General features: G+C 56.2%; 6 protein-coding genes across 6 annotated transcripts; 1 reads left to right on the top strand and 5 right to left on the bottom strand.

Annotated features, from left to right (window-relative positions):
- Positions 1-664: 664 nt before the first annotated feature.
- On the bottom strand, positions 665-1588 carry HRG_11629 (ribosomal protein l6 domain-containing protein; the record flags this gene model as incomplete). The annotated part of the gene is made up of 4 exons (XM_044870099.1): positions 665-715; positions 772-1205; positions 1268-1315; positions 1543-1588. 4 exons carry the CDS (start codon positions 1586-1588, stop codon positions 665-667), a joined length of 579 nt encoding a protein of 192 aa, XP_044714996.1.
- Positions 1589-2360: 772 nt separating this feature from the next.
- HRG_11628 (vacuolar protein sorting-associated protein 26 domain-containing protein) lies at positions 2361-3393 on the top strand (the record flags this gene model as incomplete). The annotated part of the gene is made up of 2 exons (XM_044870098.1): positions 2361-3192; positions 3260-3393. 2 exons carry the CDS (start codon positions 2361-2363, stop codon positions 3391-3393), a joined length of 966 nt encoding a protein of 321 aa, XP_044714995.1.
- A 342-nt stretch (positions 3394-3735) lies between these two features.
- HRG_11627 (nucleoporin domain-containing protein) lies at positions 3736-7365 on the bottom strand (the record flags this gene model as incomplete). The annotated part of the gene is made up of 3 exons (XM_044870097.1): positions 3736-4571; positions 4638-6671; positions 6729-7365. 3 exons carry the CDS (start codon positions 7363-7365, stop codon positions 3736-3738), a joined length of 3507 nt encoding a protein of 1168 aa, XP_044714994.1.
- Positions 7366-7844: 479 nt separating this feature from the next.
- HRG_11626 (rad51 domain-containing protein) lies at positions 7845-9000 on the bottom strand (the record flags this gene model as incomplete). The annotated part of the gene is made up of 3 exons (XM_044870096.1): positions 7845-8656; positions 8711-8858; positions 8914-9000. 3 exons carry the CDS (start codon positions 8998-9000, stop codon positions 7845-7847), a joined length of 1047 nt encoding a protein of 348 aa, XP_044714993.1.
- A 668-nt stretch (positions 9001-9668) lies between these two features.
- On the bottom strand, positions 9669-10319 carry HRG_11625 (hsp20/alpha crystallin family domain-containing protein; the record flags this gene model as incomplete). Its single annotated transcript, XM_044870095.1, has 1 exon — positions 9669-10319. One exon carries the CDS (start codon positions 10317-10319, stop codon positions 9669-9671), a length of 651 nt encoding a protein of 216 aa, XP_044714992.1.
- A 3052-nt stretch (positions 10320-13371) lies between these two features.
- On the bottom strand, positions 13372-14828 carry HRG_11624 (uncharacterized protein; the record flags this gene model as incomplete). The annotated part of the gene is made up of 4 exons (XM_044870094.1): positions 13372-13953; positions 14017-14537; positions 14593-14652; positions 14705-14828. The coding sequence occupies 4 exons, from the start codon at positions 14826-14828 to the stop codon at positions 13372-13374; spliced, it is 1287 nt and encodes a 428-aa protein (XP_044714991.1).
- Between the last annotated feature and the right edge of the window lie 3086 nt (positions 14829-17914).

Genomic DNA, 17914 nt, shown 5'->3' with positions numbered 1-17914 from the left:
CTGCGCCGCCGATCCCGCATTTCACTCTGCACATACAAGGCCCATTCGAGCTTTTGAGGCGTTCCACGGATGCATACAGATGGGGGCTCACAGACCCCGTCCTTTGTTTTGATCGATTCTAATTTCAGAGTCCTCACATGAGGAGAGGCGGATATTTTCTTCTTGCTTCTTCTTCCCTCAGTCCTGGTCAAGGTTGGGGGAGGGGGAGTGGGAATGAGATTACGACGAAAAGAGTACAGAACGTGCGAGATGAATAATGAGCGAGATGAGATTGGCAGACGGTCGCGAGGGCGCCAGGCCATGGGGTTTGCTCTCCAGTGAAGGGAGCCGACGTTTCCTCAATTTCACGTTACGATAGACTGGATGATCAGGCTCACCTCGAGCATATAGCTAGCCTCATCCCATGTAATTCACATGGCTATTCGCCAGATACGCCTACTTTGTGCAGCCTCTCCCGAGTGACCTCCCATGACCTGCCTCATTCTCAGCCCAGCTCTGCGGTCGCGTCACGCATGGCACGAGAGCGACGGGTGACGACCGCAAGCCAGTTACTTTACTTTTGAATAGTTTCGTCGTAGCCCTTTGCTACATGACATGCAAATGGTTCAACCGTCGCCACTCCCGAGACCCAGAAACGCAAAAGAAACAAGCGCCTTGTCCGCGTCTACTCCTCGACAATGTTGCCCTTTTCGGAAACGTACAGACCGTCCAGGAACTAGAGAGCCGGTTAGCAAACACAGGCCACCAAGGCAACGGCATGGCAAGTCGAACCTTTCGGATATCCTTGTTGCGGACCCTGCAAATCTGCTGAATGTCGGCGGCGCTTTGGGAGACGTTCTCGAGGGAGTTGCCAAGCAGCACGAGCTCGTCCTTTTGGTTCTTGGAGATCTCGACGTCGACGCCCTCCTGCATCGTCACCCGTCGGACAATCTTCTCGCCGATGAAGTTTCGGATCTCGACCTCCCAGATGTCCGTCTCCTTGTTCTTCTCGAGGTTGACGTTGATGGGGAAATGGGCGTAGACGTAGCGCATCTTGTACTTGAAGCCCTTGGTGACGCCGATAATCATGTTGTTGATGATGGACCGGACCGTCCGCAGCGTGGCGACATCCTTGCGGGCGCCGTGGTGGATCTCGATGGAGATGGTGTTCTTCTTGGGGTGGCCGAAGTTGACTGACAGGTGGCTCAGGTCCTTGACAAGCTTGCCTGCATTGTTCCTCGCCGTTAGAGCATGTCCACGGATGGAGCGGGCGTTGGTCGGTTCGTACCTCGCGGACCCTCGACGGTAACGATGCGCGACTTGATGGCGAGCTTGACTGTACGGATAAGCTTGTCAGCAATCTGGCATCCTCTCAATGCGCACCCGAAGCATCACAAAAAGCCCGGCTTTCTCCCCGCGAGAAGGAGCAAGCCATTTCCCGCGATCCGCCCCCGTCACTCGTACTCGGCTGGGTGTGACGGCGACGGTCGGCAAGAAGGAGGCCTGGATTTCCAGGCGCGCGCTGGTTCGGGAGGAAAAAAAACTGCAAAGGCTGGGACGTACCACCCTCGGGAATGTCGAGGAGCTCCTGCGAATGAATGTACTTCATCCTGCCGGTGTTGTGCTGAGCGTGACGAAAGGTGAGGCTGTCTTGGGTCGTCGGCGGGCTCGACGGGGATTGTTTGGCGAAATCCTGTGGGCGGGAAAAGTTCTAGGGCTCGCCGCACGTGAGGGCTGGCCGTGGCGCGCCGTTGCTGCCGAAGTTGAGCCGCGCGGCTCTTCTGTTGACGGTGAGAGAACGGAAACTCAGCACGTGACCTTGGAGATCCACGTACCAAGTATCCGTACGTACCTCGAAATGTCACCAGGACAAACCAGCAGCAGCGGTTTTCATCCTCGCCGTCAGGCCTGGAGATGCAGCAAATCTTGCGACTGATGATGCCTGAAAAACAACCTGATCGACTCCCCCATCTGGTGGACTGTGCTATGTGAGAGGGCATCGGATAGGCGGCAGTTTGAACGACCTTGAAGCCCCTCTCTGTACCTTGTTGCACCTTGGTGGAGGACCTGGCATTCTCCAGCAGGCAGCGATAAGATAACCAGAGCTCACGCGCTGCCCCGTCGACCGACGCTGCAGCTCGTCATCTCCATCCCGTCACCCCGTCACCCCGTCACCTCGGCGCGGTCAAGCTCACCATTTGCGCCGCCCCTCCAGACAAGTCGACTTTCCCGCAATCGCACCTGCTATTTTGGCGCCCTCCTTGCTTTATTTCGACGGCGACGGCGACGATAGAGACTGCCGCGACAAGCGACGACCCGGTACCGTCTCTCCCCCTCCTCCTCTAATCCAACCACTCCCTCCCCCCGACGAACCGCCCACCATGTCCTACTTCTTCTCCACGCCCGTCGACATCGACATTGTGCTCGAAAACGCCGACGAGCGCTCCATGGTGGACGTCAAGCTCGACAAGAACCGGCGCGAAAAGGCGCCTCTCTACATGGACGGCGAGTCGGTCAAGGGCGCCATCACGGTGCGGCCCAAGGACGGCAAGCGCCTCGAGCACACGGGCATCAAGGTGCAGTTCATCGGCACCATTGAAATGTTCTTTGACCGCGGCAACCACTACGAGTTCCTCTCCCTCGTCCAGGAGCTCGCCGCCCCCGGCGAACTGCAGCACCCGCAGACGTTCGACTTTAACTTCAAAAACGTCGAGAAGCAGTACGAGTCGTACAACGGCATCAATGTCAAGCTGCGCTACTTTGTCCGCGTCACTGTCTCCCGCCGCATGGCCGACGTCATCCGCGAAAAGGACATTTGGGTCTACAGCTACCGCATCCCCCCAGAGGTCAACAGCAGCATCAAGATGGACGTCGGCATCGAGGACTGCCTCCACATCGAGTTCGAGTACAGCAAGAGCAAGTACCACCTCAAAGACGTCATCGTCGGCCGCATCTACTTCCTCCTCGTCCGCCTCAAGATCAAGCACATGGAGCTGTCCATCATCCGCCGCGAGACCACCGGCGCCGCCCCCAATCAGTACAACGAGAGCGAGACGCTCGTCCGCTTCGAAATCATGGATGGCTCGCCCTCCCGCGGCGAGACCATCCCCATTCGCCTCTTCCTCGGCGGCTTCGACTTGACGCCCACCCTGCGCGACGTCAACAAGAAGTTTTCCACCAGATACTACCTCAGCTTGGTCCTCATTGACGAAGGTCAGTCTCTTTCCCGTCTCCCACTCTCTCCGTAGCAAGAGAATATCGCTAACCGAATCCGCCCCAGATGCCCGGCGCTACTTCAAACAATCCGAAATCATTCTCTACCGCCAAGCCCCCGACGCACTGCCTGCCCCTGAACCCGGCATCCAGTCCTTGCCAGCACCTAATGAGTCCAAGCTGGCAGCGGCCCGGGCTTAACCCTACTGCTGCCGCCGCTGCTTTTCTCTCCAACCACTACCCTTCATCCCTCTCACCACCACCAGGCTTGACCCTGTCCGAAAGCAAGCCATGTCCACGTCTTTTAGCATAGGGTTCGGCGTTTCGGGTTTGGAAGACCGTCGGCCCATCGGTCCATCGCTGTAGCCTACGTATGTACTCAAGAGTGAGCGCCAAAAAAAGGCATTATCAATTCCCCTCGCCATCCTGTACTGCCCTTCCTAAGGTATCTTGACCGCAACCCTTGATTCTCTCTGTCTCTCTCTCTCTCTCTCTAACCAGCAAGGGCAAGTTCTGGATATGTACAAATGTTGCATGCCCGCCTCACACAATGTCCATGACATCGTCCGCCTCGAATCCAAACTGGTTGTTCTGAATGGCAGCGATTCTGTCCAGCTCATCCTGGTACTGCTTCCTGACGTCCGCCAGAGACACCACCTTGCGCTTGCTGGCCTCGTTGCCCTTGTCGTGGACCCCCGGGATGCCCTCGTCAAACACCCATGCCTGCTTGGGATCCACGCAGCTCAGCGCGTTGATGAGCATCAGGTACTGCCGTGTCACGGGCGTGTCGAGAACGTCCTCTCCCGTGATCTTGTCTGCTTCCCCGGCGTGCCTCAGCTTCTGTATGCGGTCCAAGAGAATCGAGGCCGCACCGCGGTAATTGCTGCGCTTGATCCTCCACGAGTAGAGCACTTGGTGATACGGGAACCCGTTCATCACGTCCATGGTGCGTTTGCACCGTTGAGCCAGGATTGTGTCAACCTCTTGCTGCATGCCGGGAAAAGGCAGAGCCACGAGCTCCATGCTATGGTACGTATCGCACATTTTGTCGACAAGCATTCGCAGACTGGATTGCCTTAGGGCGTCGTCCTTGATAGAGAGGAGGCTCGTGTGGGCCAACTCAAACTGCGATGTGGTCAAGGCCGCGTGGAATAGCCGGCTCAGCATGTCCGTCTTGATGTCGTCGACGTCGCCTTTGGCCAGGCCTAGAAACTGGACCGCTAACCGAGCAAAGCATAAGACGTATGAGTATGCCCTGTGCTCTTCGTACAGCGCGGCAATATGAGAGTAGTATCTTGCCTGCCCGCTGTTGAGCAGATTCCACTCTGTGTCGTCGAGCAAGCCGCAGCTGTGTCGATCAGACTGGACGCTTTCGGTGCCTGGCTGCACGTTAGCGCCGTGGGGGATCAAGACCATGTTGTTTCGGACGGTGGAAGATGCCTTACCCATCCCAATGGCTGCCTTTCTAAAGTTGGTGGACGCTGCTTCAAAGTCTTTCAGCACCAGAAGCACCCGCCCCTGGATGTAGACTGAGAACGGATTCTGATCGCAGAATGGAGCCAGGTCCAGGGCTAGGTCTGCCCTCTCTCGCCTGACTAGCGAGCACTGGATGAGCGTGGGCGAGACCTCGATGTCGCTATCCGGCGCGCAGAGGTTTGCGACGAGTTCGGTAAGGGTGAGGGAGAGCGGCTCGTTTCTCGCGCTGCCAACGCCCAGGAGATGGCCGACATTTGCCTCTAGAGCAGTGACAATCTGCGTCTCCTCGCCACCCTTCTTCGACCCCATCGAGGGCGTTCCCTTTTCTGACCTGAACAGCGGCACCGATAACTCTGTTCGCGCCAGCCATTTCAGCAGCTCCAACCTCCTCAGAGCGTGAACGAGCTCACGAAAGACGAGCCCGACGTCGACCCGGTGATGGAGGGCTTCTTCCTCGTTATCAAACTCGAACTCCATATGAACCAGTAGGATAAGCTGGGAGAAGCAGAATCGCCATTGCAGCTCGATGCAGTCCTGCACACCCTTCATGATGAGCCTCTTGCCGAACTCGGTCAAAGGATGTCGGAGCTGCCGGCGCTTCGCCTCGAGCGGGGCGGCCACCAGGTCCAAGAGAGTCCTGTAAAGCCTATCCGTCACGGCACCAAAGTTTGCGCCAAGAGCTTCAACGATCTGCGCACAGTCCTCGTCGGTGATGCCGCGCCAGAATCCAGCCTTGTCGGAGAAGTATTGGATGCGCTCGAGGTCCGTCTTGGGAGAGTCTTCGAATATTTCTCGTCGCAGGGCGGCGTTGCAGAGCTGAATATAGTTGTCTGAAAATCCGTCGACAAAGGAAAACGCAGAGCCAACCAGAGCAGCCAGCGTCACTTGATCCTCGTCCGGCGAGACCAAGTTGTGGCATAGTCGCTCCAGGCTGCTGCACTCCGTTATTGCCGAGAGAAGGTCGGTACACACAACCCACACCATGTCAGCCTCGGGATCGAGAGCGAGGCCGAGTGCCTCTCCCCGCTGTCGATCCAGTTCGTTGAGGAGGCGATAAAATCTCCGCCACTGTGTTTCGTTGGAGGCGCGGAACTGTTCATAATCCATGGCTCCAGACGGGCCTCGCTCCAAGGACGCCGTGGAGCCCAACACCGAGCAGATGCTCTCGGCCAGGCCTCGCCCCCTGCTGCTGTCCCTGGAGGTTCCGAGCCCGCGCTCGTATATAGCGAGGGCCGTTTCCAGGGTTGCCTTTGTGAATCTTCCGGGCTGAAGAATGGCCTGCAGCCATTTTTCGGTCACGTCGGTCGGATCGCAAGGGCCGGAGGCATGGACCGTGGCAATTCCAGCATCGGAAAAGACTCCCTCCCAGCTATCCTCCCACGTGAGCTCCATGTTTTTTCGGTCGAGCTCCAGGCGCTGCACTCTGTACGTCATGTTGTTCTTCCAGAGAGTCCAAATGTTAATGGAGCCCTCTGCCGGCGAGGACAAGACAAAGTCGGTCATGGTCCATATATCCGACGAGGAGGGAGCTGGTGGCAAAAGGGTGTTCTTGGGGAAGACGTCTTCGACGATGACCGTATGGGAGTCCTTGACAATAATCTTCCAGAACTTGAACTCACCCTGTCCGACGGGTGAATAGGTTGCGCAAATCCTCTGCCCCCGGTTCCTCCCGACAAGCTGAACCAGGTTCGACTGCGACGGGTGAATGGACCATTTCCCCACCTCTTGCGGCGGCCTCTCCACGTCGAGTATGTCTCCCGTGTGAAGAATCTGCCCGTCTTCGACATTCCAGATGCGCATGCGGTGGTCGAGGCAGACGGTGATGGCAAACAAGCCATCTTCGAGGCCAAAGGACGAGACTTGAATGGAGGTTGCGGCACTGTATTCCATGCTGACCTTGCCGTACTTGATTGTGTGCTTGCCCTGAAAGGGCAGCAGGCTTCGGAGGTTCTGGGTCCAGCCCTGGACATTGAAGAATGATTCCTTCCAAATCACGCCGGACGCTAGTTCGCTTGGTCAGTCACAGGGATGATGCACGGGTGGCGACGATGTAAACTCACAGTCGTTGGTCTTGGTCCTGTCGAAGCGAATGATGCCGCCGTCGTTGACAGTCGCCAGAATCAGATTCACATTCACAGCCACCAGTCGGTGAGGACTCTTGAAGCCCAAGCCCGCCGGCGACTGGACCTTTCCAAGCTCCGACAGGCTCGCGTCGACGGCCGTCCGCTTCCTGAACAGATCGGGGCGCAGGGTAAAGGTGTAGAGCTGCGAGGCCTGGTCCAGGACAAAGACGCAGAGCGCATCGTGCTCCTCTGGATCCGCAAAGGCCACGCAACCCGGCTGGATGGGGACGGCGAAGCTAAAGTTGAGCACCAGCGGCGCATCGGGGGCCTTGTCCTTTTTGCAGATGTCGACGGCGCGGATGCTCAGCACCCGGCCGTCCTCGAGGACCCGCCATAGGAAGCTGCGCGGGGTGTCGTGCCATCTGCGGTGGTAGACGGAGGAGGCGGTGGCGAGGTTATTGAGGCGAAAGGCCGTCTCGTCCTCGGCAGGTGAGTCGTTGGCGAGCAGTCTCTGCTGGCCTCTGAAGCTGGCCGCCTTTGAGGGGACGCGAATGCCGACCCCGGACGCGGGCGACGGCGGGTCGAGGTTCAGGCGGGTCTCTTTGAAGAGATACTGTGTCTCGCTTGCGTCCATGTCGCCTCCATAAGCGAATGTTGCTCGAGGCGCGGTCGGGAGAACCAGCGTTGTTTTGCGCTTGGGTGGTTTGTCGTCGGTCGCGTGTTGCAGGGCAGAAATTCAGAGCTCGACGCCGCGCCCGCGCTAGCCCGATATGGAAAATTGCTTGGCCTCGAACTCGACGCCGCACCAACAATGGTGACTCTCGAGGTATCAAAGTTGACCACCGCTTTTGCGGCATTCGGCGAGATTGAATCCATCATTGCCTAAAACACGTGCGAAGAGCTGGCCTAATTATATTATATACATACTTGGATTTATTTTGTGACAACGATGCTCGAGGGCTGCCTCGTTGGACACGGCGACGGAAGCATCGCGGTCTCAAATCATTCATGATTAAAATAGACTAAGGACATGAGCTCGTGTGTGCCAAACGCCAGACAGACATCATGAGTAACTCGACCAAGACGACACCATCCCCTCATCGCAGCGTGACGCTAGTCCTTCTCCATGTCCTTCGGGGCTGGATCACCGATGCCATTCTCGTTGATGGCAAAGAGCGTGTCGCTCTCGGGCAAGCACGGACTGTCGTAAATCTTGGCAACTCGCGTCTCGCCGCGCCCCTTTTTCAAACTGATTCGCGTCGTGCTGGCGTGAGCTATAATATTGCCGCCAATGGGTTTCTTCGGATCTGGGTTGAACATGGCGCTTGGCCCACCGTCGACTTGGGCAACGACCTGGTTCGTGATGACGACGGCGATGCCAAACTCATCCGCCAGCCGCTGAAGCGTCCGCATAAACTTTGCCAGGTGTGTCTGTCTGTTTGAGAGCTCTCCACGACCACAGAAGTCTGTCCGGTACAGAGCAGTGGCGCTGTCGACGATGATGAGGGAGAATCGCGTCTCGCACATCATTGCCGCTGCTTGGTTAAGGAGTTGAAGCTGATGATCGGAGTTATATGCGCGGGCGTACGCCACATTGTCCAGGACTTCTTCTCCTGAGAGACCGAACCGATTGGCAACAGCCAAGAGCCGCACGGGGCGAAACGTGCCCTCGGTGTCGATATAGAGGCATTTCCCTTCGCCGCCACCCATGTCAAACGGCAGTTGGCAAGTCACGGCGAGCGTGTGACAGATTTGGCTCTTGCCAGTCCTGAACTCGCCGAACAATTCTGTGACGGACCCCGTTTCGACGCCGCCGGCCAGGAGTGTGTCCAGGTTCTTGGATCCGGTGGTGATTGAAATGAGCTCGCTTCGTCTTTGGTGCATCTCGGTCGCCGTTGTAAAGCCCATTGGGACGAGCTTGGAGGCTGTGCAACTGAGTCAGCGCCGCAATCTTGGGATGCACGCGTTACGAGTCGTACCTTCGCCCAGAATCTTTCCCGCCTTTTGCTCCGAAATGCCCTTGATCTGCTCCAACATCCTCCGCGGGGTGTAGGCAACCGACTCGACCGTGTTGAATCCGCCATCGACCACCAGCTGGATGTCGCGCTTCGTCAAGCCCGCAATTCCCTGCGAGAAAAAGTTGTCAGAAGAAGCCACTGACGATTCAGCCGCGCCCTCGTACCTCAAGCGCCGAGAGAGGCGTCGGGGCGCCAGGTCCCGTTATGCCGCTTTCCTCGGCCACCTGGGCCTCTTCGTAATCCTGGCTCATATTGCTTGGCTCGATTTGGTAGCAGAGTTTGAGCAGACTATGCGGTGCACAAGTGGCGAGAAGCGGTGTGACCGGCGTCGCTGGGGATTATGTGTTCTGATCGAAGAGTGTTGATGGAGAAAGCGCGCTGTAACGCGTCACGGTCAGGCAATAATGCTACTCATCAAACGCCAGATCATGTGACCTGATATGTGGTTCTTTGAGCGCAAAGGTCAAAGGTCATTGTACTAGTCCGTACGGCCTAGCAGGCGTAGCCATACTAAAATCACACATAAATACATGTCCGTAACTTCGCGGCCATCGTTCCTTTTCCGTTTAAATTATACTTGGAGATACGAATCGCAGAGCTTCACATTCGCGAGGTTTGTCGCAAAATGAAATTTGTCGGTAATTATTGAGCTAAAATACAGTCGAGCAAAGGAGAGTCGTAAGCTGGAAGCAACAGCCTGTCCCGGAAAGTCGATTAACCGGCGCAGGCCCTGCAGAACCAATCGATCAATCCCCTATCATCCCTCCCAACGCCGCGTTCAGCTGCGGCCAACGATGGAAAAGGTCAATACCAAGACAAGGAAAGAATCATTTCGTGTGATGCTTCGTCAAACTCGTAGAGCTGGGTTCTCCGCCGGGCCATAGTGCATGGAAACTCGCTGTCAGCCGCGGTCACCGCTCTAGTTGATGGTGATGCGGCGAGACTCGTGCTTCTTGATCTTGGGCACCGTGATGGAGAGGATGCCGTCCTTGAAGTTGGCGCTGACGGCCTCCTGGTCGATGCGAGTGGGAAAGTTGAAGCTGCGCGAGAACTCGCCGATACTGCGCTCGGTGAGCCAGTACTTGGCCTTGTCGGCGGACTTCTTGTGCTCGACCTTGTGCTCGGCAACAGCACCATTGTTGTCAGAGGCCGGCTTCTGGGTGCTGGCTGCGTTCTGATCATCATCCTCGACGGTGGCACGGTGCGAAGGCTTGGACTCGTCGGCCCCCTCGGTGATGGCGTCGTTTGCGGGCGCGTCCTCGATGTGGCCAGCGGGCGGAGTCCCAGCCGAGTAGGTTCGCTCGACCCTGCCGCGAACGAGCATGGTCTGCGGGTCGGTGAACTCAATGTGGACGTTGTCCTTGTTCATGCCCGCGAGCTCGCCGTGGAGCTCATAGTTGTCGCCCGTCTCGCGAATGTCGAACTTGGGCTGCCAGGTGGGCAAACCCGAGCGTCGGCCTTGCTGCTGGCCAGTACCCTGACGGTTGTAGTTGTCGAAGTCGTCAAGGAGACGGAAGAGAGGAGTGAAGGAGGATTCTGAGTTGTAAAAAGTTCGCGGGAAGAAGGCCATTGTGCGTGCTTGGTTGGTGACTGGCTTCAAAGAAACTCGCTTGATGTTGCGTGAGATACTTCGAGGAAGAGTTGATCGGCAAGCGTGCATGAAAATAAATATTTATCTGTGAGTGGCTGTGATTGCATGTTCTGCCGAGATTGGAGCATCATTTCTGTTCATTTATACTTGGAGACGAGTGCACTTGGAGCCTTCTGTAAATTTCGGGAAGATTCGACATGCCAGCGTCTGGGCCGTTCTAGAAGCATGATGAACCTGCGAAAACACGCTACAAGACAAAGGATTGCGTGTTGGTGATGCAACGCTGACGAGTATGTCGACAAGCTGACCATCACCCCCCCTGGTAACCCGACCGGCGCCCCGCTTTTCGTAAGTGTCAAGCCGACCATAAATTGATGGTGAGCTTGGCTTTCACAGTCACATTTGCACTGTGCCATAGGCTTCGTTATCAACGTCTAGAAACGGCTGGCGGGTCGTGGAAGCTTCCAGTGGCTGCTAGAGCCGGCCATAAGCCACACCTCAGCCACTTATGCTGCAAACCCGGGAATAGAGTCCTCGGAGAGTGCCTAAACGAATAAAAAAGATATCCTTTTAACTAGTAGGCACGTTTACCGGTAGACGAAAAAGTAGGCTAGTACGGCTGGTCAACGCGTAGCGCCGATACTGCATAATTAGGTGCGTATATTCGCCGCCTTAACTACGCGCCCCTCTATTAAAAGCGTCGAACGCAGCGAGGCTACGAGGGCGGCGGCAGTGCCGCTATCAACAGCACCCGTGTCACGGGGCTAGGGCCCTTAGTTGGTTGTTTGGTTGCTAGACTAAACGTTCTTATATATAGTTTGACGGGGACGAGGGCACACACCTAAAGCACGCGCAGCACACGGCTAAGGATTAGTAGAGTAACTGACCGTGCGATCATCTGATCCTTGGTTCTGCACGTAGCTCTAAGTATCTTAGGCTGTTAATGTAAGTTTTAGAGATTTCTTTACTCTTTGCCTCTTCGTCTCTGCTAGAGTCGCGCAATGGGCAACCTCTGCTTTGAAGGGGAGAAAGATGTCTAATCAAATGATCCGCGCTTCTATAAAGTCTTTAAGTACACTTAGGGGGGGGGATAGGAAGTGCTAGGGTCTCATCCCTCTAAAGGGCTGATGTCTATAGGGGTGCGATCTTGCCCGTTAAAATAGTTAATTAATAAAGCTATTGCTTAGTTAATTCTATTTCCTTTTATTATATTATACGCACCTACGCCGTGTAGCAAGGGGGGTCTAGTAGCGTAACGACTGCTTTTGCCCTTCTAGGCTAAGACACTTATAACCCGTAGCCCTTAACGCTAAGAAGACTACGGCTTTAGGTAAGGATTATAATACCTTTAACAATAAGGCGATATATATAAGCCGAGTATAAATATACTACGAGCATATTAATAAGCTATTTACCGTACGCTAGTCTCTAACGATATGCTTACCGGAGCCCTCGAGCCCGACGAGCCTAATAAGCCTATAGGGGCATAGTATATATAGGGGAAATTATTATTACGATGCGTAAGAGCCCTCGTATAACGGGTCGGCCCTACGAGGGCTAAAGCGGTGGTCACACTACTGTTCGTTGCTACGGGGCAGCTATTTAATTAGACCACTACGTCACAACAGCGGCAGAGGGCAAAAGAAGACAAATTGACTGAGCTGCCTAGCTAGTTAATTGACCACGCCTATCAATGGTCGGTTGCACGGGCGCAGCCCGGGCGCACAGCGTGGCCCAGCCCGTAACACCTCGTAAGAAGAAGATATTTAGTAGGATAAGGTAGAGGAGGCCGTCTAAGACAAGGAAGAAGCATAGCAAGATTTATATACTAACGAAATATAAGGGTAGTTACCCTTATTATACGTTTAGGCATTGGCCTAATATCAGCCACTTAGCGTTAGACCTTAGCCGATAAGAATGCAGGGCAGGTCGGGCCGCACGCATAAACGCGCGTTTAGCAGCGGCAGGCGCGACGCGTAGTTAGATCCTTCATAGCTTGTTGTCACTGCACAACGGAAGGCACCTACGGCATATCCCTCTGCCTACCCCGTAACACGAACTCTCTTAAGGCAGTGTTACGGGGCTAGGGCCCTTGGTTGGTTGTTTGGTTATTGGACCAAACGTTCTTATGTGTGGTCAATTGACAAGCTGTCGCTTAGTTAATTCTGTTCCCTTTTGCCGCACTTACCATGTGGCGGGGGGGGGGTCTAGTAGCGCGACCACTGCTTTTGCCCTTCTAGGCCGAGACCCTTATAGGCAGGCAGGCAAGCAGTCGGGCGGGCAGGCACGGCTCAATTCGACAAAATAACGCATCTTTAAGCCTAGAGCTCATATATATAGAAATCACGTAAGCGGTCTTCGTGCCTGTAGGTGCGAATAGCTTCACTTTGCACGAAGGCAAGCAGGTGCGCGCAGAGGGAGGCGCGCAGTTAAGGCGGGGAATATACGCACCTAATTATGCGGTATCGGCGCTGCGCCTTAACCAGCCACACTAGCCCACTTTTTCGTCTACCCGATAAGTAAACGTGCCTAACTGGTTAAAAGGCCCCTTTAGGAAACTGGCCACATCCTTGGATTCGTCAGTGACGTCATCACCCGATTTCGATCACTTACATCGGGTTCCATAGCTTGTTCAAGATTCCCAGTGGTCATGGTGCCTGCATTGAAACACACGACTGCACTTGCAGCGTCTGGACCGATCCTACACCGTGTACGACAATCACAAACGTCATGCCGCAACATCCCAAAAGCAATCTCGCACAGCGCACTGCAATGGGGGCCTGTCTTAGCCCGCCAATCGGAACTTGCCGCATCACACAGAGCTCGCAGGCCGAGACATGCCCGTCACGGGAAAAGACGTCCAAGGCGAAGCAAGGCGTCGTCAGTCTCATTGCTAGCAGATGACCATACATCCGTGGCGTCATTCATCGTGCCATCTTCATCCAGCATAGTGCCGTGCAATCTTCAAGAAATGCAGCGAAAGACGTCTTCCAAGACGATAGTCTTCCAAGACGGCATAGAAACGTCTCCATCATTGGCCGTGCCCTCGCATGGGCGGGAATCCCGTCACCATCGCCATGGCAGGGCGCAGCGCCAGTGGCATTGGCCCCGGACTCTGCACACGGTTGAAGAGTCCAATGAGCCTGCGGCCCACAGAAGGCTCCAGCTCAGTCCCGTCTCTGGCAATCTTAACCTCCCTGTTCGAGTTCCACGGATTCCGCAAGCCGCGTGTTCGGTAGAACGGTAGCCGACTGATTGACAGCCACTCGAGCTTAAACGGCTTCCCCCACGTCTTTGTCTCTTCGTCCGTTTCAGCACTCCTAGTGCTAGAAGCCTCGCTCACATTGTCGGACCCACTCTCCGAGTCCTCCCGTTCCGCTTCCCAGAAAATCGTGCCCCTGGCCGAGTCGTCGATGATTCTGCCCCTGGGTGCGTACCCGGTCGCATCAGTAACAATCGCTTTTGGCAAGTCTAGGCTGCTCGTGGCCTGAGCCTTCGGCGCAAATTCAATCGCTGCTTCTGGATCCTCATTGATCTCCGATACCATTCGCGCATACCCAAAATATTCGCCCGATTTGTTCGCCGAGAAGATCAAGTAGACGTTATCGAAGGTCTGATGCAGGTTAGCCCAGATTGCATCGGCACAGTGAAACTCTAGTTATGCTTGTAGACCCACCTTGAACGCAGTGTTGAGTGACTCTTCGTTGTGAGACTGTGTTGCCCAGATACCGGTCCGTACACTCAGCTCGAGATCCTCCATGGTGAGACTCTTGAGAATAAAGAACTTGTCCTGCTGCGAACTGGCCTCGCCGGCCGAGTTTATCCTGGGCTTCGTAGGTTGTCCGGCGGCTGGACTCTGGCTGCGGGAGTCCGAGGCCGAGGCATCCTGAGCCAGATCGCCCTGGGCCGGGGCAACCGCCGTGCTGGCCGCCGGTCCGGTGGGGGCAGTCAGGCCCGTGGCCCCTTCAACAGTATTCTTCCGCAGCCTGCTGACGAGGCGCACAGACTGAAACTTGGAGTCGTGTAGCTTTTGCTGGGCCGCTATGCACGTGCCTTCGTCTTTGAAATTCGCAAATGCGCAGTTACTTTTCGATATGAGGAAAAGAGATTCGAGTCCTGCCGTCTCCTTGCAAACGTGGTGGACAAGGCTCATCAAATCGGTCTGCGGAGGGAGATTTCCAATCCAAATGGCGTGTCCTGGGCAAGTTTTAGCCTTCCGAAGCGACATGACCCGGGCGTGGGGATGCCTTACCGCTCTGCCGGGGCTTCCTGGGTGGCCCTCGAACTGCAGTTTGCCGATTACCAGATTCATCTGCTGCACACTCAGCAGCCGTCACTTGCCCACATTCCGTCCTCGCCCATACCTTGACCTTGCCCTAGAGCCTGCATTTGTATCCCCGGGCCATCAACCGACGAACGAGGCTTTTGTACATCGGGATTTGGAGAGTTGCCGGGCACATAGGGTCCTGGACCCATGCCTATCGACATGCTTTGTGGCTGGTCGGGATAAGGGTTCGCCTGCGCGTAATAGAAAGCCGACGGGGGGTGGTTTACCATCATTCGGTTCGGGTAATACGCAACATTCTGTCTCGCGGGCATCGGTGGCGGTCCTTGAACAGGTGGCATGTGACCGCCGCCATAGTATGGAGACATCTGCGCCTGGTGAACATAAAAGCCTTGATTCATCGCCATTGGCGGTGGCCCCCCGTATGGAGGCATCTGCGGCATCTGCTGAACTATCTGGGGCGACGTCATGGGCATGTACCGCTGGCCTCCTTGGGGGAATTGGCCGGGTCGATACCCAACGGCAGGTAGAGAATTGACGATTGGCGCCATGTCGTACGGCCCTTGTTGACGGTATGATGTCTGTGGCGAAGGCACATTGAGCTGGGAGGAGAAGGCATGGTTCGCCAGCGTCGAGGGTTGCGGCGGTCCAGGAATGCTTTCCCTATCGATGGTTGCCTGCTTGATCTCACCACCAACCACTTGTGCTTCCACGGGGTGAGGGTGATTGTGGGAGACTTCAGGTTCTCCTGACCTCAATGAGGGAGGGGACGAAAAATCTCCCATTGGAAATAATAGAACGGGCGAGGCAAGATTAGCGGCCGAGCGAGCCAATGACTAGTACCGCGGGTTAGCGCGCAAGCTCTGGATAACGGCGTGTTAACTGCAGCGCAAAGACGAACGACGAGAAGCAAATGTTACCTTGAACTGTTGGACCAGGTCTTCCTAGTGCCGGTCTCAAGACCAGAGTCAAGGGGCGACAGCTCTTATGAATGCTTGATTTCGAATGCCGCCACCGACAACGACGCCACGGAGTGTCGAGGCTCTCTGGCAAGGTTGCCGCGTTTGCCTCTTGTCAACGGTACTCGGTCAAGGCCGAGGTGTGAAGGGGGAATGGAGGGTTGGGTAAAAAGGCTCGCCCAAGAAGGCAGTTCCAGCAAAGAGGAAAATATGAGAGTTTTGGGGGGGAAAGGGGGGGGGGTGAGATTATTCGGGATGCGCTGATCTCCCCACTAGTGCCAATGGACGTTGAGGCCGGGGGCCCAAGAAAGTGACGAGCCGAAAGATCAAGGTGAAGTCGGCCAAATACTCATAAGAATGTGTGGGAAGCGAGATACGAGCATAGGGTTTTGGTCTCTTAGCAGAAGCGTTTCCCTGAGCTCTCCTAGCGGCAAGCCGGATAAGGTTCTCCAGAGGAAGGAAGATTCTGTGTCTCGAGCTTTGGGACGGGCTGGCGCCAGTGGCGTCCTCGACTGTAGAGTAGTCGCTGTAGCCGATGTATCGGAGTAGAGTCGTTGCCCAGAAAATGGGAGGAGAGCGTCGATGGGGAAATGAAGCACCGCGACAGGTGTCCGGACGGTGAGCAAGTAGGACCACGGCAGAAACTCCCAGTCCAGCGACCAGGAGATAGGGGGAAGCCGGGGGCGGACGTCCGCTCCGTGATCAGGTCAAGCCGGAGCAAGACAAGGGGGCCCGCACGACGGGGCACACCACCCACAAGAGCAACGCCGCAGCTACCGCAACGTCGTTGGGCGGAGAGAGGTCGGGCTGCTCACGACGCCGTGTCGGTACTCGACAGTGTCAAGTTCCTAAATCCGGGGGATCGGTGGACGCCGGCTTCCTTGAACTCGTAGGGGCGGACAGGCGTACAAGAAGGGCGGTGGCTGGGACTGAAGAGTCTGAAGGAGCTGCGAGTCGGGGGGAAGGATGGCAGAACAGACATCTGCCCAAGGAGAAGAAGCGGCGTGTAAGATTGTGCATGCAAGAAAGAGGACGATGGGGCTGGAGGCGACAATTGCGGGTCTGTCAAAGGGAAGGTGAGGTAAGTCGATAAGGCAGGTAGTAGGTACAGTACATAAACCAGGTGAGGGTAAGACATAGTAGGGCTGGAGGAGGCGTGTGGGCTCAGGAGCAGAGCAGAGGAAACACACGCACACCCCCCGGCTAACAAGATTTCGGCGGTGGCTTCCACGAGCGGCGGGCCACGGGGGGGGATGTACCAGTACCTCGGCGCCTGTAGCAGAATGACCACGGAGGCTCTCAGAGGGATCCGGGCGAGTGACTACTGGTACTAGTACTGTATCCGTAGTGCTCGAGATGGAAGCCAAGTGCCGGGCAAGCACAGAGAGAGAGGGGAGACAAGGCCCGGAAAGCCTCGGCGCCACCTCTGGCAGATGGATCGACAGAGAAGAGCGTCGAATGCCTGTGAGCTGGAGTGGGCTTGGAGTGGCGCCGAGTACAGACGTGGCTGCTCGTGTCCCACAAGCGATGGTGATTGTGCCAATCTTGGCTGCGTACGGTACGTACGGTGCTGCAACTCGAGGCTTGTCAGGATGTCTGAAGAGTTGCAGGGCGGGGGGGAGGCAAATCCATGTGGACCTGGATCCGAGTCCTCGGCATGGCGGGAGGCGGGAGGGCGGCCAAGGGAGATCAAACCAGAGTACCATGAGAGGACGACATTTGCCACCCGGTGGGGGGCGCCAACTGCACGAGCGAGAGTCAAGGCCGTTCGTCCATTTGGTTTTGGGCATGTCAACGTCGCCCCCCTCTGGTCCCCTGTAAGCCTCCCCTTTTGATTTACATACAGACCACACATACAGACGTACATACAGGACGCGGGCGCACACCCTGCCCTGCCTGCCTGTCCACTGGCACCCGCAGAGGCTACGTGTAAGCCACGCAAAGGGCTGGTGCGTGGTGGCGGGCGCATCATAACCCACGCACTGGCCAGGATCCAACTCTCGGCCACAATATCATACAGTACAGTATCATGATGCCATCGATGGTACCGGTACGCACGGGACCGGAGAGGCCAATCAAGGCCGGCGACGGGGCCGTTGGCGGCTAACCCACATCTCGACTTGATTGAGTTTGTTGCACCCGACTGGACCCTTGAGCGAGTGTGTGTGGGCCGGGAGATGCTCGTCGAGTCTCGACGAGGAAGGCTGTTGACCAGGAACTCTTGCGGCCCAAGGGTCGAGGCGTCTTCCACATGTGCTGTGGCGCGGATGGCCTGCACAAGAGCAGCCGCTGCCTGGATTCGGCCGGAGTGCTTGTGGCAGATACGCGGT

This window comes from Hirsutella rhossiliensis (assembly GCF_020360975.1).
Source record: "Hirsutella rhossiliensis strain HR02 chromosome Unknown scaffold00021, whole genome shotgun sequence".
Lineage (NCBI taxonomy): Eukaryota > Fungi > Ascomycota > Sordariomycetes > Hypocreales > Ophiocordycipitaceae > Hirsutella > Hirsutella rhossiliensis.
This window is presented reverse-complemented; position numbering and strand designations above follow the sequence as displayed.